The 23,482-nt window shown below is 40.3% G+C and overlaps 1 protein-coding gene across 4 annotated transcripts in view; it reads left to right on the top strand.

The window, feature by feature from the left end:
• galnt1 (UDP-N-acetyl-alpha-D-galactosamine:polypeptide N-acetylgalactosaminyltransferase 1) overlaps positions 1–23,113 on the top strand; it is a 104,806-nt gene extending 81,693 nt beyond the window's left edge. For all 4 annotated transcript variants that reach the window (XM_057834707.1, XM_057834705.1, XM_057834708.1 and 1 more), the window contains 9 exons: positions 2,262–2,389; positions 2,507–2,586; positions 2,804–2,974; positions 7,829–7,946; positions 8,070–8,250; positions 14,127–14,266; positions 14,349–14,447; positions 14,584–14,718; positions 21,963–23,113. In XM_057834707.1, coding sequence (XP_057690690.1) covers positions 2,262–2,389; positions 2,507–2,586; positions 2,804–2,974; positions 7,829–7,946; positions 8,070–8,250; positions 14,127–14,266; positions 14,349–14,447; positions 14,584–14,718; positions 21,963–22,109 — 1,199 coding nt within the window. In that variant the 3' untranslated portion in view covers positions 22,110–23,113. The remainder of the gene's footprint in view (positions 1–2,261; positions 2,390–2,506; positions 2,587–2,803; positions 2,975–7,828; positions 7,947–8,069; positions 8,251–14,126; positions 14,267–14,348; positions 14,448–14,583; positions 14,719–21,962) is intronic.
• The last annotated feature ends 369 nt before the right edge of the window (positions 23,114–23,482 follow it).

The following is a 23,482-nucleotide window of genomic DNA, read 5'->3' as shown; positions in this document are numbered from 1 at the left end:
AGCACACCATCCCGTCGACGGTTAATAAAGGGTTAGGGTTAAAAAGTTCAGAATGGGGTACGCTCGGGATTCAAGCTGGGAAAGTGACACAAAGCCAAAAAAGGACATTAGAGTGACCAAAGCATGGACTTATTTCAACGAAATTTCGTGTGCAGTCTCTACAATGCCAAGCTCGCATACCACGGCAGTGCGGCGGCCGTGACTGAATGCCTGAAGCGCCGTCACACAGGTATAATTTTGGAAGATGACAGGAGACAACAAGCTGCCGGATCTTAAGTCCCTATAATGACATTTTTTATTGAGGTTGCCTTTATGTGGGTTGTACGGCAGAGTATTAGGACCTAATGTCGGGCTAATGTAGCTGATTAAGCAGCTACGTATTTTACGCAGTGCATTGCCGCCTCCATTAAAATCAACAATATTGAAAGCATCTTGTGTTTTAGAATCGGTTTTACAAATAAGGAAATCCTTATTATTTTGCTTCATCATGATAAAATTATATTCAATAGAAGAATATATATTAATGCTTCGTTGTAGCTCCCAGCAAAGGTACATGCATGTAAAGTGCGTAGCGGCTCACAGCTGCTGTATATTGGCCCTACATAATAATGCGACTTTTGTTTCTCTTAGCAGTCTTGTGACTTTAATCTCGTTCTTTTAAAAATATATATATTTATTTGAACCTAATACTCCATCGTAGTGTCGTATCAGCGTGCATTTTTTTCACTTTCTTCACTCCAGTGATACGTGACATTTATTTATCTACTCTGCTAGTGCTCACTCTAATGCTGAGAACAATATAGACATACCAGAAAAAGAGAAAGTAAAAATTCTTTTGAATCCTTTTGGAAAAGTGAAGTCACAGTGTTCTCAATCTGTTTACATTCCATTCTTTTGCACTAGTTAATGCCATCAGCATTTGACCTTACTGTATATTTGTGATTCATTATTATTATTTATTTGTTAATTTGTACTTTTAAAAATAATTTGTGTTCCAAAATGTTTTTGTGAATTAATAATCATCAACAAAAATTTAATTGCAAGATTAGTTAAAAAAAAAAAAAAAAATTGTTCATAAAAAGAAAAAAAAAATTTATTCATTAGACTAGTCGACTAATCGTTAAAAAAGCCTAAAGATTAATCTGGAGAAAAATTAAAGATTGTGTAATACAAGTACACAAAAGAGCTCCACAGGCTGTCCGGGCTCTCCCTTAGAGATAGGGTGAAAAACTTACCGTATTTTTCAGACTATAAGTGGCACCTGAGTTTAAGTCGCACCAGCCCAAAAATGCGGAATAAAGAGGAAAAAAAAAACATATAAGTCCACAGGAGTATAAGTCGCATTTTTGGGGGAAATTTACTTGATAAATCCAGCACATAGAACAAATATGTCATCTTGAAAGGTAATTTAAAATAAAAATACAATAGAGAACAACATGCTGAATAAGTTTACAGTATGATAATGTTACATGATGCATGAACAACGAAATGCGAACGTGGCCGGTATGTTAAAGTAACATAGCTATCAAGAGTTATTCAGATAACTATAGCATAAACAACATGCTAACAAGTTTACCAAACCATCAGTGTCACTCCAAAACACCAAAATAACATGTGAAATAATATAATAATGTGTTAATAATTCCACACATGAGTCGCTCCAGAGTATAAGTCGCACCCCTAGCCAAACCATGAAAAAAAACTGTGACTTATAGTCCGAAAATACGGTGATGGATGGATGGATGGATGGATGGATGGATGGATGGATGGATGGATGGATGGATGGATGGATGGATGGATGGATGGATGGATGGATGGATGGATGGATGGATGGATGGATGGATGGATGGATGGATGGATGGATGGATGGATGGATGGATGGATGTCAAAATTTCAACATAACAATGTTTATGATATTGTTTGTGTTGCTTTTGTAATAAAAGAATTCTATCTCTCTTGAAGCTCAAAGTCAGCAGTTACTGAAGACTATGAACATACATCATGCTATCATATTGTAATTGGCCAAACTGGCAAAGGGTGAACCTTAACTGATATAAAGTCATGAAGGTTATTTGCCAAAAGCTCTTTGAGCATTTGCCTTACTTGTATATCATGAAAAACACAAATTTTGTTTTCATACTTTCATATCCCTGTGTTTGTTCTGTTCAGTAGTATGATATTTTTCTTTTCCATACAAATTGCAAAAACTAACCAAGAATCAGACTCGGAATGTTCTCATCTTTCATTCTTGTGTGTGCTAGATTTCCTAAAGCGGCCGTTGGAGCAGTATGTCCGAAGGCTGGACATTCCCGTGCGGGTGGTGAGGATGGATCAGAGGTCGGGACTCATACGAGCGCGCCTTAAAGGTGCATCCATCTCTACAGGCCAGGTTAGTGAACTTTGTGTGCTGATGGGTACCCTGCATTCTATTTGAACTGCACTGCGTATGACACAATCTGAAAATTTTATTTCATTTGTTGTCTTCTAAACTTGTTGTTGTTTGTAGGTTATAACCTTTCTGGATGCTCACTGTGAATGCACGACAGGCTGGCTGGAGCCGCTGCTCGCTCGCATCAAACAAGACAAGTAAGACCTGTACACGCTCAAGCACTAAACTGGCGAACTCGTCTGCAGGGGGTTTGCCCTTAAGTTTATTAGATGGCTAATTACTCATGACGTGTTTACCGCCTCACGCAAGCACTCCCACAAAAGGGCACGCGAGGCTTGCGTAGGCCTAACAAGCGATAGTGTGATTATGTTGGCATTGTTTGAAGACAAGTGTTTGCATATGCGTGTGCACTAGGAGAACGGTCGTGTGCCCCATCATCGACGTGATCAGTGACGACACCTTTGAGTACATGGCAGGTTCAGACATGACATACGGAGGCTTCAATTGGAAGCTCAACTTCCGATGGTACCCAGTGCCGCAGAGAGAAATGGACCGTCGCAAAGGAGACCGCACGCTTCCTGTCAGGTACATGATATGGCAGCTTTCCAAAATATGCACGGTTGCGGCCTGTGTGCAGTAGCATCTCACTGATCACATTTGAATATTGAACATAGCACTACTCATCTTCATATAATGATCTCAAGGTAGAGATAAAATATGAAAATTTGAGAAGTTGGAATTTAGTCTGTTGTACAGTATAAGTCTAGATTTTGTTTCCTTGGTCAATTCTTACAAATTCTACAGCCTGCATTGGAGAGACCTTCTCTATACATATCATGTCTTCTTCCCACTCTTGTTCAAAGCTAACTTGACTCCATTATTCAAGGTCACATGCATATTATAATGAATTATGTAACATCCTACGCCACCGCATTTAACTTGTTTTCAAACCTTCTGTGACACGCAGTTTTCTCCTCTTGCCTCACAAAATGTGGCTTTCATTGTCAACGCAGGAAATTTCTGTCAATATCACTGAAAAAAACAATTGCTCAGAGAAAATTGGGTTTCAGTGCTTTGGCATGGTGGCCATGATAATAGGAACATTATCATCAGCTTATGCATGATTAAAGAATTAGTATGACTCAAATGGTATTATTGGCACGTGCATTCTGCAGCCATTGCACTCCAAGCTATGAGCCTCAGCCTTTGGATGTTTGTGCATGTGTGCATGCACTTTTGGAAGTGGAATTGGGGGGAGTGAATGCTGTGGTAGGCTAAAATGAATAAATGAACAAATCTTCTGTTATGGGTTCTTGCGCCTTGTATTATACTTCTAACTTAGGCCTTTGGTCCTTTGGTGAGGAAAGAGACTGAGAAATGACAGTCATTAAAAGACTTTCCTAAAAGAAAGAATGCATTAAAATGGAAATACTAGTCATCATACATTTGTAATATTTCACCACCTGAATTTTTTTTATTTTTTATTTTAAATCTTTAATTTTGCAAAGAAATTCCTGTTATGGAAATTGACAGAAGACACCAAAAAACACCGATCTTAAAAAAAAATCTAATCAAATCAGAGTATTTTTGTTTTGTTTTTGGGCCGTATAATTCATGCAGTTTTCTCGATGAACTACAATACATGTAGTCCCCGTGTTACGACGTATCCGACTTACGTGATTTCGACTTAATGAGGCCGGAGTCTCGTCTGTCATTTTGTCTGCAGTGTTTTTTTTTGTTGTTTGTTTGGTTTTTTTTCCACGTGAACAGTACCTTATTGTACTTAGGTTAATTAGATGGCTAATTACTCATGAAGTGTTCACAGTACAGTGATACCTCAGCTCACGAACATAATTGGTTCCCAGAAAGTGTGTGTAAGGCGAAAAGTTCGTCTTCCGAACATTTATTTCCCATAAGAAACCATTAAAATGAGAATAATCCGTTCCCAGGTCCCCATAAAACATAATTTTCTACTAAATAAGCCTTAAAACTACACAAAAATATACCTTATTTTATGTATAATAAATGTGCTATTGTATTATAATTAAAGAAATAAACTGTACTGTATAATAAAGTCGTTTTATTTACCTTTGTGATGGTAGTTGATGGCTTGATGGAATGGAGTGGGAGGAGGAGGGAGGGAGGGAGGGAGTTACTGTTTGGAAGGAGAGTGTTACCGGCAAAGTGCGCAGTTAGCGTAGACTCCACTGCTGTGCCCCCCACATGCTTTTGGTTGTTAATAAAAGTGCCCACAAAAAGCCATCCGATGCCTCTGGGTGTTTGTATGCACGCCGCCACCTTTCTGGAGAGGAAATCGGGCGAACCGAAGACAACCGACGACAACGAGCCAACGTGACTCGCCGGTCCACTTCTCACTACGGTGGGAAGCTGAAAGCACCGCCAATTACCAGTCGAGGGCGAATTGGTAACACGAGTCCCCTTCCATAAGGACTGTAGGTAACTCTTTTTCGGTCCCATAATAGCAAAAGTACACTCAATATGGTCCAAAATGTCTATCAAACACAAACCACGTCCGCACTCAACGAAAGTGAGGGGACGAACTGGGACGCCGTGAGCGTGCGTCAGCTTCTCGTGGCGCTTTTCGACCGCGTGAATTGGTTCGTCCGCCGAAAACTAGTTCGTCAGCAGAGACTATATGCTCGCCAATTTAATGTTCTTGAGGCGAAAAGTTCGTGAGCTTAAGCGTTCGTGAGCTGAGGTATCACTGTATCTTATTTTTTATTAATATGACTGTTTTGCCCTTTTGAGAAATTTGAATGTGATTATAATGCTGACTTTAGTTTTGTGACGCATGCTTTTATTTTGGCGGAGGAAGCGTAGGGCAGGTAGTACTTCCGAGTGCAAGTACACATGAAGAAGAACATATTTGTGGACACAAAGAAGAGCGGGCATGCGGGCACATGAGGAAGAGCGCATTTGCTCCCATGAAGAAGTTGCGCAGCCGAGTGAGAGAGGGAGGGGAAAGATTACATCTTAGCTCGCTGTCTAGTTAGGACTTAGCTCCAACGCCTTGGCAAAAACAGTACAATGACGTATAAGGCATGTTTTGGATAGTTATTTTGAGATTTAGGGGGTATTTAAAGGTATTTAAAGGGTTAATTCCGATGTACGCGGAAATTCGGGTTACGACGCCAGCGTAGGAATGGAACTCCTTTGTAACCCGGGGACTACCTGTAGTAATTTTCAAATTTATGGGCTTATTCACAACAGGAAAGTTCATAGTTCCCTTCCTTTGGTACGCAACACATATACAGTACTTATGGTCCAGAGTCTGGACTTTTTGATGAGGGAAATTTGGAGCATCAGAGGCCTTTGATGCCACATTCATTTTAAAAGGACACACTCATATTAGTCAACATACTGCTAACTACACACTGTGAGGCTAACCAAACAAGGTTTCTTTGCCATGGAAGCCTGTTATGTGCAAAACTGTATAATATTTCAGCCATGGTGCGGACCATAGTGCGGTCGCTTTCGCACTCATAGCGAACCATGGTCCGCTTGAAAGCACACCAAGATCACCGTTCCGCCGAGGTCTTCGACCGGCTGTTTGGTCTGCACCAGAGTTCACTGGTTTGTACTCACACCAGCCCAAAAGTGCGCACCACAAACTTTTTTAGTTTGGTCCCGACCAAATAGGGCAGGTGTGAATACTCCTTTAGATATGGACAGATGGACCTGTAAATTTCAGAAACAGTAATTTATGAATAAGATTAACCAAAACTCTTGTCCATCCATTGAAGGGAATAGTATCTTTTCTCGTGTTTACTGTTTGACTGTATTACTCTAACGTACCCAATATAAAATAAATAGCATTTATATCATAGTTTAAGGAAAACAAGCAGAATATATTTGACATAGGGCATAAGAGATACATGACGCCTTCTGACCACGGAAGCCCAACGCGTGCATCATCCTGCTGACTAAGCAAGATTGACGCTGACTACCAGGTGATAGGCAAGACATCTACAAGCTCACGTCTGCAACACCACTCTTCAGGACAGTCCAGAACAAATGGCGGGACGTCCTGTACTACCACAACACCAGATAACAAAAACCACTCTAAGTTTGATAGCTGGTCGCCTCTCAGATGGTGAGGCGCGCCGAACCTCCCACCTCAGTTGCCCCGTTAACTATGACCCAGCAACAGTACACATGAACTTGACCGCCCAAATCTGCCACAGAAGAAGACCCAAACACACCCCTCTTCCTGCCCACGGCCCGCCCCGCGAGAGCTTTCAAAAAGACTGAATGTTTAACTAATCGTTGTCATTTTTTCTCGGGAACCTTTTGTTGACTTGTGATATGGTGACCCTGGAACGAGTCTGCCTCCTCGCCTGGGTCTGTTGCTGTTTCGCCTTGCCGTTTGATCGCTGTCGACTTGAATAAATTGTCAACTTGTGTTTCGAAGCCTTTTCCAGCTTTCAAAATGGAGTCAGTACAGGGGGTTAAGACTAAGGTGAACGCGCGGAGTTTGGCCTTTTGGCCAGGTTTTCAGAACTTTGCCGGCCCAGGTCGTTGGAGCTGCACCAGCGCGGGTCTGGCGGTTTGGCTGGTGTGATTCCGCAATCTGGCTAAAAGGTCAGATTCCGTCAATTATCCATATTTTTTTCATGGCGCGCTGGAGCCTATACATCTCTGCTTTGGGTAAAAGGCTGACTAACCCCCTGCACTGGTCAGCAGGCAATTGTACGGCACATATAGAGACAGACAGATATTTAAACTCACATTTACACTGGATCAGTAAATCCACACTGCTCGCTTTTAGAAACATTTTATGATTAAATTCATGTTTGGCTATAAGTCTATGCTTTTATCATTTTCTTTTGTTGATTATAATTGCCGTCATGAAAATATGTGAAAACATTTTGTGTTCTGAATTGTATTGTTTTCCTCTCTGTTTGACTCTTATTTGTGACTATGATTTGTTCCCTGAAATAATGTGTTTTGCAACACCTTGTCCCCTTAATTTTGTCTCCTTTAAACTAAATAGCTGCACCCAACATGTTTCTCTTTTTACACAACACATTGTCTTTTGTTTACATGAACCTGAGCGTCAAGAAAAATAAGCCACTGCTGCAAGAGAAGAAGTTATTTTTAGCAATGGGAAGCGGGCTGTTGTCACTATTAAATGCAGACGTGACCGTCACAGCAGAGCAAGGAATAAAGACAACTATACAAAATATGGGAATGATTTTTTTATTATCCCCCCGTCTCTTTTTTACAATGCTTAGCCTGTTCAGGAGAGTAATAGCTTTTTCCAACAGGTTTTGTGCAAAAAGCACTGGACTGGTCAGCAGTCAATCACAGGGCATAACTGCACTATTATTGCATGGAAACTGAACCCACCCAGTCAAGCATTTTAGTATGTGATCTTGGACAAAATACTCGATTTGAAAGACTTGGGTTCTCTTCCAGGACTCCCACCATGGCAGGAGGCTTGTTCTCCATCGATAGAGATTATTTCCAAGAGATCGGCACATATGACGCAGGCATGGACATCTGGGGTGGAGAAAATCTGGAAATCTCTTTTCGAGTGAGTGGACACACCCTTAGCTTTGTGACATGGGCTCCACACATAACACTCAGCAGGGTGGGGAAGTTGACAATTATCTGTATGCTGCATCCACTATTGAGTTTCTACTTTGTGTTCGTCCAGATCTGGCAGTGCGGTGGAACACTGGAGATTGTCACTTGCTCGCATGTGGGTCATGTCTTCAGAAAGGCCACACCCTACACATTTCCTGGAGGAACGGGACAGATCATCAACAAAAACAACAGACGCTTGGCAGAAGTGTGGATGGACGAATTTAAAAACTTCTTCTACATCATCTCCCCTGGTGAGCACATGTACCCTGCATGTGCATGCGTGCAGCAGGTGTGATATTGCCATTAACCTGGTGACAGTGTGATATCACTGTGATGGCCCAGTAGAGCGGGTCTAGAGCAGTGAGTAATTTCACGCTGAGGGGCAGCAATTAACAAAACACGCACACGCAAACAGAAAGGAGGAGGGGGAATTCAAAATAAGAAATAATCTTTTTCCTGAAACTAGCATCCCCTAAGTCAGAATTGTTTATTTGTGGAACTGCCATCTTCTTAACACAATAACATGCAGCATGTCGTTGGAAGTAATTACTGAGTAACTGACATCCAATTTTCTCCTTTAATTTCCCATCAGAGTTTTCAAGGCAAAACTGATGCATCAGCGCATAGACCAACCCTCATGCCAGTGTATGTACTAGGGCTGTACCAAACAACTATTTTTCTCCCAATTAGTCAGCAGACTTTTTAACGATTAGTCAACTAATCTAATATACACAGTATTTTTTTTTTTTTACCAATTCTAGCAATTCATTTTTATTTGAGTTACATTCTGCAAGTGTTGATATCATGAGCAGCTGAATAAAGTCAGCAAACCACACGGACGACTGACACTTCGGAGCTTAAGCTCGCTGTCTAGCTAGGACATAGCTCCAACATCTTGGCGAGGACAGTACAATGACTTATAATACTGTACATGTTTTTGGATAGTTATTTTGAGATTTAGGGGATATTGCAGGTACTTAAAGAGTTAATTTCGATTTACGCGGAAATTCGAGTTACGTCGCCAGCGTAGGAACGGAACCCGTCCTTAACCCATGGACTACCTGTATCTACTACTGAGACTAAAGGTTTTTCACCGACGTCACAATAGTCATGTAACTCAACCTCAAGGAGAACCCTCAGCCATTTTGACCACGTAATAAATTGTGTATGCAGTGCAAAGGAATGCAAATCATCGCGAAAAAAGGATTATTTCATGTTATCGCACAATATAGATGGGTTGACAGCCATGCATCGGGAGCGGTATATTTCCGAGATCAAGCAGATTTATTCAACTGATCTGTATTTGTTGCCGAAAATGTGCTTGAGGGACATTTTAAAGTCCCAAATTTAGAATACATGTGGTGACCTTATAAATACTGAAAGTACTTACACCCACCAAACTCTATAAACAAAAGCGTACAAAAGCCTCAATGCCTACAAGTATGCCATGGCAGGATTTATAAAATAGGCTTTATTAATGGAAAAAACCCTCACTCATTGTGCTCACTCAAATGTAGCTAGCACCGTATGGCGTGATATTTCTTGAATATTAAAAAGCCATCCCTGCACATTAGCTGTACACCCTTGTGAGTGAATAGAAATGAAATCCCTCCTCTGTGTGTCATTGTCCTTAGGTCTCTATGTGATGTATGCACATTGCACAGAGAAATATACACGTGAATGCACAGCCACAATACTGCCCACAAGTTTTGCTTCATATAACTCATTAAACACCACTTGGTCAATAAATACTGGCTATTAACCTTGGGGACAATAAGGACAAGCCGTGTAAAACAATTTTCATTCCTAGTATAAAATAGACACGACATAGCTTCGACACATAATTTGAAACAGATTTCCAGTTCAATTACTGCAACCACTTCAAGCCAATCCTCCCTGATTTATCCTGATAAAAGTTAAAGTACACATTTTCACATGTATCCTCCCAATTTGGCACTCAAAAGCAAAGTACTCAAGTCTTCCAACTGATCCAATGTTTGAGGGAATAAAACTTTGAAAGCCACTAAAACTAAAACTCTTTTGAAGAGTGGCGTAAACACACAGCACAATGTATGTATACAGTGATCCCTCGCTACATCGCGCTTCAAATCTCAGTCCATCGCGGATTTTTTTTTTTTCAATTAAAAAAAAAAGAAAAGAAGAAAATACAGATGAGCGGTCCAGGGTTGATCGCGAAGTCACTCTCCCATCCCCTCCCTCTCCCTACTCTTTGTTGTTCAGGCAATGCACTTGGGTTTCTTATTGAAGTTGACGATGATTGATAGACGTCTTCTGTTTGATCTTGCCACGGATCCCTGGAAGCGTCAGCATCAAAGCGCCGCGTGCGTCAATAATCGTTTAAGTTGTTAAACAGTTGCTGTGGCAACTCATTGTGTGTAAGTGAGGAGATGGAGCTGAGTTGAGAGGAATCACTCAATGAAGCATTTAATAAAGACAAGCATTTTTATACTTTATTCTTGTTTAAAAATATAATAACATTTTGGGGGGGTGCTCCTTCGCAGTTTTCACTTATCGGAGCGGGTTCTGGTCCCCATTAACCGTGAAAAATGAGGCATCACTGTATACTAGCTTTGGTAAATGGCCAGAGTGGTGGCACACTATTTGGGCATAGGGTGGTGACAACACTTTTTTTTTTTTAAACCCCAAAGGCACCATTAGACGCATATTAGGATTTAGCTGCTAGATATTCACACTGTGCCAACCGAACTTTCCAAATAATATCACGTGGACGAAAGGCGCACTCATTGATTAGACAAATTTAGATGAGGAAATACCTCCCCCCTGAGAGGGGAGGTGGCGTGGAGCGTCATAGCAGCTGCATGTAATGTAGCATAAGCGCACCCTGTTCCTCTTGCATTCACAAGCGAAGCAGCGTGTGCTTAAAGGAGACAGAGAGTGACAGAGACCCATGACTTTTAAGTGGACCAGACCAGAGTTCGTTTGTTTGGTCAGAACTAGAGTTCAGATGCGCGTTCACATTTACAATATGAAGCGAACTATCTGAGAAAAAGAACTCTGGTCCGTTAAAAAGGACCAAACAGTGTTAGTTTGAAAGCGCCCTTAAGCCTGAATTCTACTCCTGCGTTGCGGTGATGGCGAAGTGATTACGGCATCAATGAGCATTCGATAGTTCTGCGGTGAGGGAACGCGTTGCTCTGTAATTGTCCGCCAAGCCACTAGAGGGGTGTGGCGTTATGTTTGTACGGTTTTGGGGTATGCTTGTTGACTTCCGCTAGTCTAGTTTAACGGAGAGAAAATAAACAATGCTAGATGGAACGCTAGAATGTAAATCTTCTGCTCAGCAACATTGAATAAATGTTGATAATACAAATGTTGAGGGGCAGGCAACGCAGAAGACGAGTTTCGAGGCAGTCTGGCCGACTTTTGATGCCGCACAGAGAGTTCTAGACTCGGGTGGAGAAAGCTAGCTGTGGCGGCTAGCTTCAAACTGGCGTCGAGCACCGCGTCCAAGGTCTGCAAAGCCCTCTAGCCCGATTTGTTTGCCGTGTCCTACAACCAGCCATAGCAGATTTCTGGCGTCTATGGAACTTCCCAACCTGCATTTGGAGCCTTGATTTTAACGTTATCATAAAAAGCACCGAGGCACTCTCAATCAGTGATGATGTATCGTGTGTGAACTATCTGGTATTGAAAATTAAAGATCAAAACAACTCTTTTGACACCAAACCTGTGCTTTATTCTTCATATACTTGAAGTGTGACACGTACAGTTGTGGTCAAAAGTTTATATACACTTGTGAAGATCATAATGTCATGGCTCTCTTGAGTTTCCAGTTATTTCTACAACTCTGATTTTTCTCCGATAGAGTGATTGGAACAGACACTTCTTTGTCACAAAAAACATTCATGAAGTTTGGTTCTTTTATGATTTTATTATGGGTTAACAGAAAAAGTGATCAAATCTGCTGGGTCAAAAATATACATACAGCAACACGAATTAGCAATTTCTTGTGAGTGATTATTGACTTGAACAAGTCAGGAAAGCCATTTGGAGCCATTTCAAAGCAGCTGCAGGTCACAAGAGCAACAGTGCAAGCAATTGTTTTGTAAGTATAAAGTGCATGGCTCTGTTTTGTCACTGCCACGATCAGGAAGAAAAACGCAAGCTATCACCTGCTGCTGAGAGAAAATTGGTCAGGAGGGTGAAGATTCAACCGAGAATCACCAAAAAGCAGATCTGCCAAGAATTAGAAGCTGCTGGAACACAGGTGTCAGTGTCCACAGTCAAGCGTGTTTTGCATATCCATGGACTGAGAGGCTGCCGTGCAAGAAGGAAGCCCTTGCTCCAAAAGCGGCACCTTAAGGCTTGACTGAAGTTTGCTGCTGATCACATGGACAAAGATAAGACCTTCTGGAGGAAAGTTCTGTGGTCAGACGAAACAAAAATCGAGCTGTTTGGCCACAATGCCCAGCAATATGTTTGTAGGAGAAAAGGTGAGGCCTTTAACCCCAAGTTCACCATGCCTACCGTCAAGCACGGTGGTGGTAGTAATATGCTGTGGGGCTGTTTTGCTGCCAATGGAACTGGTGCTTTACAGAGAGTAAATGGGATAATGAAGAAGGAGGATTACCTTCAAATTCTTCAAGATAACCTAACGTCATCAGCCCGAAGATTGGGTCTTTGACGCAGTTGGGTGTTCCAACAGGACAATGACCCCAAACACACATCAAAAGTGGTAATGGAATGGCTAAATCAGGCTAGAATTAAGGTTTTCGCCTTCCCAAAGTCCTGACTTAAACCCCATTGAGAACTTGTGGACAATGCTGAAGAAACAAGTCCATGTCAGAAAGCCATCAAATTTAACTGAACTGCACCAATTCTGTCAAGAGGAGTGGTCAAAGATTCAACCAGAAGCTTGCCAGAAGCTTCTGGATGGCTTCCAAAAGCGCCTAATTGAAGTGAAAATGGCCAAGGGACATGTTACCAAATATTAGCGCTGCTGTATGTATATTTTTGACCAAGCAGATTTGATCACTTTTTTCTGTTCACCCATAATAAAGTCATAAAAGAACCAAACTTCATGAAGGTTTTTTGTGACAAAGAAGTATCTGTTCCAATCACTCTATCAGAGAAAAATCAGAATTGTAGAAATAACTGGAAACTCAAGAGAGCCATGACATTATGTTCTTCACAAGTGTATGTAAACTTTTGACTACAACTGTAAATAAGTCACAGACCCACGGCAAACATATGTACACAATAAATGATGAAGTGCACCAACCAAAAATATGACATAAAGTGATAAAAGTTGGCAGTTTTGGCCGACTGGGTCAACGCTTCGTGTGGCCACCCGATTCCAAACACACACGTCTCGGTGGTTCTTCCTTTTTTTTTTGTTTCAATCGCCGACCTTGCCATTTGGCAATCATAATAATGTCTTGATGAGACTTGCTCTTCGATGATACTCCCGTCGGCTTGGTCCATTGTTGTGTGTAGAAAAATAATGTTTTACAATGGCGGTGATTTCACGCTGAACCGGAAACAACAGTCTGAGCGAACCAATCACAGTCCATTTCCGCCACGTCATATGCGTTGACGTGACGCTAGGCTGACGCTAGGGTTTGAAAAATCAATAGAAGCGCGTCAGGCTACGGGCGCAGGGGCGTAAATTGGGTCTTCCTTGATGGCGCAGGTCTGATGCAGAAGTATAAATCGGCCTTTATTGTCACAGGTGATTAGTCTGGATATGGTTTCCCGATTGCATATCATTAGCATTGCTTGCACACACACCCTACCCTGACATACTCTAGCCTTTCCTGCCCTCCCATGTCCGGTCCTATTGGTCTATTCAATTCAATTCAATTTTGCATTGTGGTGGTTTATAATGATCTTTATTCAGGGAAAGTAGCTGGACATAAAAAGATTAAGGGGGGCAGAGAGAAATGTAGAACAGACAAAATAACAGAAGGAAAAGTGGTACACAAAAAAACATCAATACAAGTACAAGTAGCATTGCTGCTCTTCAGAGCTACCATTTTGTTTGCCCAAGAAGCTGAACAGTTAAAATTTCTGTGGGTGTTATAAAAGCGATCTTTGAAGTCAGGGGCAAATCGGTATGCGTGTGCATGTGTGTTTGTGTCTTCAGGTGTAACCAAAGTAGACTACGGTGACATCACGTCTCGCACAACTCTCAGACAAAAGCTTCAATGTAAACCTTTCAGTTGGTACTTAGAAAACGTCTATCCCGACTCTCAGATTCCCCGCCACTATTACTCCCTGGGAGAGGTACACACACACACATCATGAATACAATTGTAAATTTATTGAGTTATACTAAAGATGTATTTGTGTGTGTTTTCATCTGAAGATTCGAAACGTAGAAACCAACCAATGTTTGGACAACATGGCACGCAAAGAGAACGAGAAGGTTGGCATTTTCAACTGCCACGGTATGGGTGGGAACCAGGTAAAACTACATTAATTCAGTCTCCAAAAGTCAAACACATGGAATAACTGAATAATACTGTAATGTGACAACTAGTCCATCAACTGCTGAAGACGTCATAGTGAGTAGGTTTTGTTGTTTTTGTTGCTCCTTACAGGTGTTCTCCTACACAGCCAATAAGGAGATCAGAACAGACGACTTGTGTCTGGACGTGTCCAAATTAAACGGACCTGTCATGATGCTCAAGTGTCACCACCTCAAAGGCAACCAGCTGTGGGAGTACGACCCTGTGGTCAGTAAAACAGTTTGATCCCGCCATCGTTGACTCTATTGTGTTACAAACATAAAAGATTGAGGTAGCAGATTGCAGTCTATTTTTCGCAAATGTACACCATATTTTAGGAAAATTTTAACACAAATAGGTATATGCTAGTGCCGAGTGATATGACGATACATATTGCAAAAGGATTCGTAAATGATTTTTCATCATAAAATCCTTCTATCGTCACTATCGGCAGTTTTATTGATATACTATAAAAATTAGGGACGTCCCAATCCAATCACTTGATCAGAAATCAGGCCGATTGCGCCATCTTTCAGAAGATGGGAATCGAGTGAAAAGATCGGGATTTTAATTTTAGAAATATATTTGTTTTTCTGCTTTATGCTCGTACAGCGCCACAGCCTCTCACCCTCCCATCTGCTAAGCAGTGCAGCCAACCTGTCCAGCTTGCTTTTGGTACCTAAAGTTAACAATGATTGACAGGTTTGTAGCTTTGATCTTACCAGAGAACTTGGTAGCTCTACGATCAGAAATGTGTCAATCATCGTTAAACTTGCATAAATGTGCTGTGGCAACTCACTGTGTTGGTGAGAGGCTGTTCTCAGCAGCGTGAGCGTCAAAGCGTGAGTGGATTTGAGAAGACTCACTCAATGAAGCATTTAATAAAGACAAGCATTTTTCTACGTTGTTCTTGTTTTTAAAAAACTCACACTATGAATGCGGCACGGTGGCACAGTAACATGTTGGGAACTTTTGTTTCGAAAAAACTACTTTTTTGTTTTTTGGTATCGGTTCGGGGCTCTGTATTCTCAAAATTAGGTGATTTGGATTCAGGTGCAAAAATATGCGATCGGGACCTCCCTGATAAAAAGACATTGTACACCACTGCATATGACTCTTAAATCAATGGCGTGTAACAGGAATAGAAGTCCCTATACCAGCAAAACAAAGTCCCCACTAACCACAAACATATGGTGCACAACCAAACAGTCATTGGCTGCTATTGAGGGTGATAGATGTCCAATCCATTTGAACTGGGAGGAGTTAATAAAAATTAAATCATTTTGAGGTAGTGAACAAACAAATAGCCACTACTACTACAATGGGAAAGAATCAGTCACTAACAAAAATAAACTATAAAATATTATGAATATACATGGCAGAAATACTGAGAAAACTGAAAAAGCAGTTTCTGCTCTTGCACTCCTCTTTAAAAGAAACTGCTGTCTTTTAAGCCAAAAGAACTGTTGTGTTTGATAGAACAATATGTCTATATGCTGCCATAGCAGATTTATGGAGCATTAAGCCCCCGAAATATTTTTAATTTGCCCGTTTTACCCTTAAAACCCCCGTTTACAGACGTCGCGCAACCGCTTTTTTTTTTTCAACCCAGCCATAAAACGAAAGTGATTCATTATATTTATTATTCAAAATGGTTGTCATTTTTAGCTCTGAATCACTGATTGATGTCTAATATTTCATTTTAAAAAAAACGGCTTTAACAAATTATTCACTCGCATATTTTGATCTTTTAAACAAATTACGTCACATGAAAAAATGGTCATGAAAAAATTGGCGTCTGTAAAAAAGTCACAGGTATCTACCTCATAACTATCGCTTAATTGTATTTTTTTTGTTTCTGTCACATTTTTGCCGATATGTTAGATAATCGATCCAAACAAAAAATTGGGGGGAAAAAAAGTTTTAAAAAAGGTAAATATATGAAAAAGAAAATCTCGACCACTCCTTGATGTCTGCGATTTCTGCATCGCGGCCCTTGTTATATTACCATGTTTCACCCATAAAATCCCCAAAAAATCCAGCTGTGTCTTAACACTCAGTAATACATGCTACATGGAGTTTTTGGATCGAAACAAGGTAAGTACGCGATAATATCTCGTTAAAGTCATGGCGTCTGTCATTCTGCTCTCGCATGCTCTCACCTCCAGATAGGGTTTTGTTGTTTAAATTTTTTTTTTTTTTTTTTTAATGCCCTCCGGTTCAAAATTTTTCTTCCCCCAGAAAATTGACATTTTAAGCTGTCCAATGACGTATCACACGTGTATATTGGACAATTTTGAAAGTTGGCTAAATTGGGGGTCTCAGAGTGGAACTTCAAGTCACCTGAGTGTTTTCCGCCATATGTATAACAAATATTATAAAAATCAAATATAAATAACATTTCTTTTTCACTAACATTTTTAATCAAATACTTAAAAATATGCCAAACCATGGCAGATAGTTACCATCATTAAAAACTGATATTGTGATAAGATTTTTTTTTTCATGTAGCCCAACGCTAGGGTGCGTAACTGTAGGTGCTGGGTAGAGATGTCTGTGTGGTGTCCGTTAAAGGTAATTTTGTATCCTGATTAAAATGTACTTCATCACGATAAAGTATTTTTTCTTAAGTGGCTTAATGTAGGGATCTGCCGATTGATGAGCCACAATCATTGTTTTTATACTTCATGGAAGACCAGGGCTTCCAGAGACCAACATTTTTTTATTTTCTGTTTTTTAAAATAAGTCATTAAAAAGTCAGTTGTTCACAATAGTTTGCTTTATTGCTTGCTGGAGAAATTCCCAGTCTACACAGGCAAAGTTACAGCACCCATGAAGGATTACATTTTTTAATTTCATATACTCAGTCATTAAATTACTTTGGGGAAATCTAACACCCACTCTGCTAGACTGTTTGTGTGATGTGAACCAGTTCACACACATGCAAGCGTTCAAGGGGATGTCAGTCTAGAGTGCACGCAAACAGCACTAGAGGGGAGGTTCATAGGGTCGGTGCCTAGCCTCGTAGACAGAAAACAAACTAGTGTCTTTCAACAATTAGTTGCGTTATCTTTTTTTTTTGCACACAACGGGACTTAAATCATGACCCTCTGGTTTCAAAGCTGAAGTTCTTACAAATGAACTACTGCTGAATACAAATAAATGCAATCTTTGTACTACAAGACAAGGCATAAGGGTAGAAATGTATATGAATAATACATACCTCTGGATATATGCAGATGCTTGTGGTAAACTACATGAATAATTTTTCATACAGGTGCATCAGAATAAATTAAGATATCTGGGAAAATGAATCAATCAATGCAAGTGAAACTCATACTCGTAGTGCTGCATCGATTAATCGATTAACTTTAGTAATTCGAATGGGAAAAAAGCTTTGAATCAAATTTTGATGCTTTGAGGATTCATTAAATTAGAGTGGCATTGTAATGGTTTGTTTTGAAAGTGTTTGCATTTAGTTTTATTGATTTGGGGGGATACACTGCCCTGTAGAGGCAACAGTCTCATCTAACATGGCTGGCCCCAGCTGCTCCCTGTTAAGACCAACATAAGGTTGTAAGATTTTGTTTGAACAGATATGATTGTTAATGTATTCGTAATTTAGTTTAGATGTATATTTAACAGTTTTTTGTTGGAATATACATTTGAACGTTTTGTTAAAAGCATTGTTAAAAAAAAAAAAAAAAAACATTAGCATTTTATAGCATTTAAGCTAGCGGACTTTTGCTATGCAAGTTAGCCAATTGTTCTTTGGTTGTACTTCGAACCTCATGTATTATTTTTTTTTATACTGTTTCAGGCTAAGCTCAGGTAATATTATTATTATTATTAATCTATTTTAACCACCCTGGGTCCCGGGGGGGGGGACGGTGGCTCCTTTGCTGGGCGGCGGGAGGAGGGATGGGCTGCGCATGGCACCCCCGCCCACCCTCCCTCCTCGGGCTGGCTGGGTGGGGGCCGTGGCCCTGGGTTGGCGCCCGCGCGGTTTCTCCGCCCGTCTGCGTGGCTGTCGCGCGCCCGGTGGGGCTTGCGTGCTGCTGGATGTGGTAGGGCATGCTCAGGTTGGGGGTTCCGGTGCCGGGATTGGCGATGCGGCGGCGTAGGGTTGGTCGCCAACGGGCTTACACTCATAAGAGATTCACACGATTACTGGGTTCTAGATCACAGAACTGATTGGTGTACACTCTACCCCTTTCAATCACTTAGCTTATAGTCTTATAGACACCCCCACCCCCATTCTCCTCTTTCACTGGCCAATTGGCCCCCACATGGTGTAAACCGGAAATACATCTCGCTGACGATAGCGCCAGCATATTAGTAACTAGTTTAGATGTTCAATGTATTTCTTGTTGTTGTTTATGTGTTTCTTTTCTTTCTTCTCTTGTATTTCTTTTCTTCTGTCCCCCCATAATCCCTTCCTGTTCGCTGCTTTGTCATAATAAAAAGGTTTTTTGAAGGATCACAATGGGAGTATGTCAGACTCTCCATGTGAAACATTAAAACTGTTCAGAATCCGTGCACTTAGACTTCCATTCTCTGTGTCAAACAGCTGAACAGGACAGGTTTAAAAAAAAAAAAAAAAAAAAAAAAAAAAATTATCTATTTTAACTACATTTAAAGCTCTTGTGAAATGAGAGCGCAATTCTGCATCGTTTGGAAAAACACTCGGGAAATTAATTTTGTATTCATGTTAAATTTAATTTGAAAGTGCAATTTTAGCAACCCTTAAAAATTTTTTTTGCAACACATTAAATGTTCCTAATCAGGTTACTTGATTTTTCGGATTAACTAATTGATAGATTTCTTAGTTAATTTATAGCTGCAACCCTAGTTTAGTGGTTTACAAACATATTGCTGCAAGGACTACCGAAAGAAAAAATACTTGACCCACTGTACCATATGTGTATGTATACAGTGGTATAAAAAAGTATCCGAACCTTTTGGAATTTCTGCATAAAATCACCATCAAATGTGATATGATCTTTGTCAAAATCACACAGATGAAAATACAGTGTCTGCTATAACTAAAACCACCCAAACATTCATAGGTTTTCATATTTTAATTATGGTAGTATGTAAACAATGACAGAAGGAGGAAAAATAAGTAAGTGAACCATTACATTATAATATTTTTGCCCCCCCCGGCAGCATAACTTCAACCAGATGCTTCTTGTAGCTGTAGATCAGTTTGGCACATCAATCAGGACTAATCTTTAGACGAGCACGATAAGTATCGGATGGTCCAATAATAGGAATTATGACGTAATCCCAATGAATCCAATAACATTATTAATAGGCCCAATAATATACATATTTGGCACGGTGTCGGTGGATTGGGATGTGTGCACTTGTTTCCACTCCTGTTTTGACAGTATGCAAAGTTTTGTTACTGTTCTAGAAGCCGCATTTTTCCATCACTGAGTTATAAACCTTACTGTAGCAATTAGCAAATGATTGCATTTTACAGTGTTATGTTTACAAGTTGTTGAGAGGCCTTTTGGTTATTGATAGGCTTGCTGTCGTATAATTGGGAGGTTAAGAAAGTTGTTTCATGGACCAATACCACAAAAGTCTCCAATCTTTTAGCACCAAATGTTTTATCTGCTGACAAAGCACAATACCTGTTGGGTTTATGTTCGTTTTAGTTCAGGGATCATTGTTCAGGGGAACACATCGTCAATGATATATTGACTGATTGATTGTGACTGACTCAGATTATATTTATTTGGAAAAAATGAATATGGGCACTTTACTAGAAGTCAAAACTGTTCTTTTCTTTGTTTTGTTCATTATAATAATGTTCATGTCATCAAGAACATTCTAGTTAGGTCAAAATCAAATCTATGCTGAATCTACCACTAATATTTTTACTTACAGGTGTTAAAAAACTGAATATACATCGAAAAATTACATATATATTATCGGGTATCATATCGGTATCAGCCTTGAGGAGCAGGAAGTTATCGTTATCGGTATCGGTTTCAAAAAATGGATATCGTGCACCCCTACTAATCTTGGCCATTCTTCTCTACAAAACTGCTGTAGTTCAGTCAGATTCCTGGGATGTCTGGCATGAATCGCTGTCTTTAGGTCATGCCACAGCATCTCAATGGGGTTCAAGTCTGGACTTTGACTTGGCCACTCCAGAACGTGTATTTTGTTCTTCTTAAACCTTTCTGAAGTTGATTTACTTCTGTGTTTTGGATCGTTGTCTTGTTGCAACATCCATCCTCTTTTTAGCTTCAACTGTCTGACAGACGGTCTCTGTTTCCTGCAAGACATTCTGATAAACTTTTGAATTCATTCTTCCATTAATGATTGCAAGTTGTCCAGGCCCCGAGGAAGCAAAACAGCCCCAAATCATGATGTTCCCTCCACCGCTTCATGGTGGGGATGAGGTATTGATGTTGGTGAGCTGTTCCATTTTTCCCCCACACATGACCTTGTGTGTTACTCCCAAAGAATTCAACTTTGGTTTCATCAGTCCCCAAAATATTTTGCCAGAACTCCAAGGGCCTTTTTGCGAACATTAAACAAGCAACAATGTTTTTTTAGACAGCAGTGGCTTCCATCGTGAAGTCCTCCCATGAACACCATTCTTGGCCGTAGTTTTACATACAGTTGATGTATCCACAGAGATATTGGACTGTGCCAGTGATTTCTGTGAGTCTTAAGTTAACAATCTAGGGTTCTTTTTTTTACCTGTCTGAGTATTCTGTGCTGAACTCTTGGCGTCATCTTTGGTGGACGACCAGGCAGAGGGTTCACTTACTTATATTTCCCCCTTCTGTCATTGTTTGCATGCTGTCCTCATTAAAAGATGAAAACCTATAAAGGTTTGGGTGGTTTTATTTAAAGCAGACACTGTATTTTCATCTGTGTGATTTTGACAAAGATCAGCTCACATTTGATTGTGATTTTTTGCAGAAATGTGAGAAATTCCAAACGGTTCAGATACTTTTTCATACCACTGTACATTTTACATGTATTCATTTAGTTTTTATTCAGATGTTATTAAATTAAAAATGTATTAATAAAAAAAACTATATATATAAAGAACTCTTAATACTTGAAAACAACAATGAATGAAAAAATACAAGTATAACACCATTTACCATGTATAATTGAGACCTGGCGTATACATGTGTGGACATCACATTTTAGGTCCAGCAGGACCCAAAATGTGAATTTTATTTATTTACCTATTTATTTGTAACTGAGCGGTGTTGTTTTTGGAAGCTATTTTGAGTGGTTTGGACAAAAATACCTCAGAGTGAGCCACGTTTCACAAGTAGTACACATGAGCACACAATAATACGTGTGATCATCAGAATTCTGAATAACTGCAGAAGATTTACGATGCAATGTTGCATTGATGGGTTGTAGGAATAAGTCAGGGATGCAAAATACACTGCCCGTCTCTCCAAAATCTTAATATGTGTATTTTGCAGAAGCTGAGCCTGGTGCATGTCAACAGTAACCAATGTTTGGACAAGGCCAGTGAAGAAGACAGTCAGGTTCCCAGCGTCAGAGACTGCACACACTCGCGCTCACAGCAGTGGCTGCTCCGCAACGTCACACTACCGGAGGTCTTCTGATGGAGCACACACACACTTCTGATACACACACGGGGAGGACCGTTTGTCAAAAAAAAAAAAAAACATCAAAAAGAATGGAATTAAACAAGGCCTCCGTGTGGATGTGATCTCGAGAAGGACGCCTGGGACGGTACGACATCGAGGAGCCGTGTTGCGTCCTCAGGACGAAGACTGAGCAGAGCAAAAGACTCCCCGCCGGGAGACGCTGGATGCTCTCAGCGAGTGACTGATGCCCACATGTCACGTCATCATGTAATGTTTACTGACTGCCTCTTATTACGGAGTGTGTGCACTTAATTTGTGTGTGTGTGTGACTTGAATGTTTGCTCCTTTTTTTATTTAATTGTCTCATGGATCGTGAACACGAACAAATACGAAGAAGGCTGTTTTCCATTGTGTGCCTCCTTTTAGTGTGTCTCCCTCTAGTGTCTTCTCCTCGTCTTTACACCCTGCGGACTCCAGCGTTCCCAAAGCAGGGGACCAAACGTCATGTTGAGAAGACATTTGTGATATCATACATTTTCTATGTCCTGTTTTTACATGGTTGTCTATTGTTCGTTCTGTTTAATATAAAATTTAGCTCACTGCCTATTACACACAGTACATCCAGTCTTACTGTTGAGTCCATTGGGTTCTTACGTTAAAGCAGGGCTTCCGTCGATGTGTTCATATTTAGACTTTCCTAAAGCACTTGTCTTGTTCAATGATTTGCTAGAATTAGAAACCTCTTACAGACATGCTGTCCACTAGTTGACTATGCTGCCATATCCATACTTACAAAAATACGTCTGATCACAGCAAGGGACTTGATAACAATAAATGAAAATGTGATAGCTCTCGATTGATGATTCAGTGAAAATCTGGGGTTCATTTTGGAAACCCTGCTCTAACCCAAACCAAGTGCGAGCCCACCATCCAAACATGACCCGTGAGTGAGTTAGGGACTTCTGACCTGTTAATTCCATTAGTGTGTGTGTGTGTTTTTTTTTTTTTTTTTTACATACACTCAAAACACACCAATGATTTATTCAGGCACAAAAGGTTGCTTGCATATTTCACATTGTCATATTTTACTCTTTTACATCATATCTGTTTAGCTCAGCACTAATGGCCATCATTTTTTTTTTTTTAACATATCACTGCAAGTCATTGATGTCATTGGAGTTTTTACACAGTGTTGGAAATGATTCACTCCTTCCCTACTCTGTTATCATGAAATTGAGATTTTTTTTTTTTTAGTAGACAAATTTATTCAATAAGTTTATTTTTTACAAAACAAAAAATGGACTACTGTGACGGTCTGGGGTTGCTTTACTGCTCCAGGGCCTTTAGGCACCTAAAAGCCCGGACAGAGACAGACTTCGGAATCATTT

This window comes from Corythoichthys intestinalis, chromosome 4 (genome assembly GCF_030265065.1).
Source record: "Corythoichthys intestinalis isolate RoL2023-P3 chromosome 4, ASM3026506v1, whole genome shotgun sequence".
NCBI classification, from domain to species: Eukaryota; Metazoa; Chordata; class Actinopteri; order Syngnathiformes; family Syngnathidae; genus Corythoichthys; species Corythoichthys intestinalis.
This window is presented reverse-complemented; position numbering and strand designations above follow the sequence as displayed.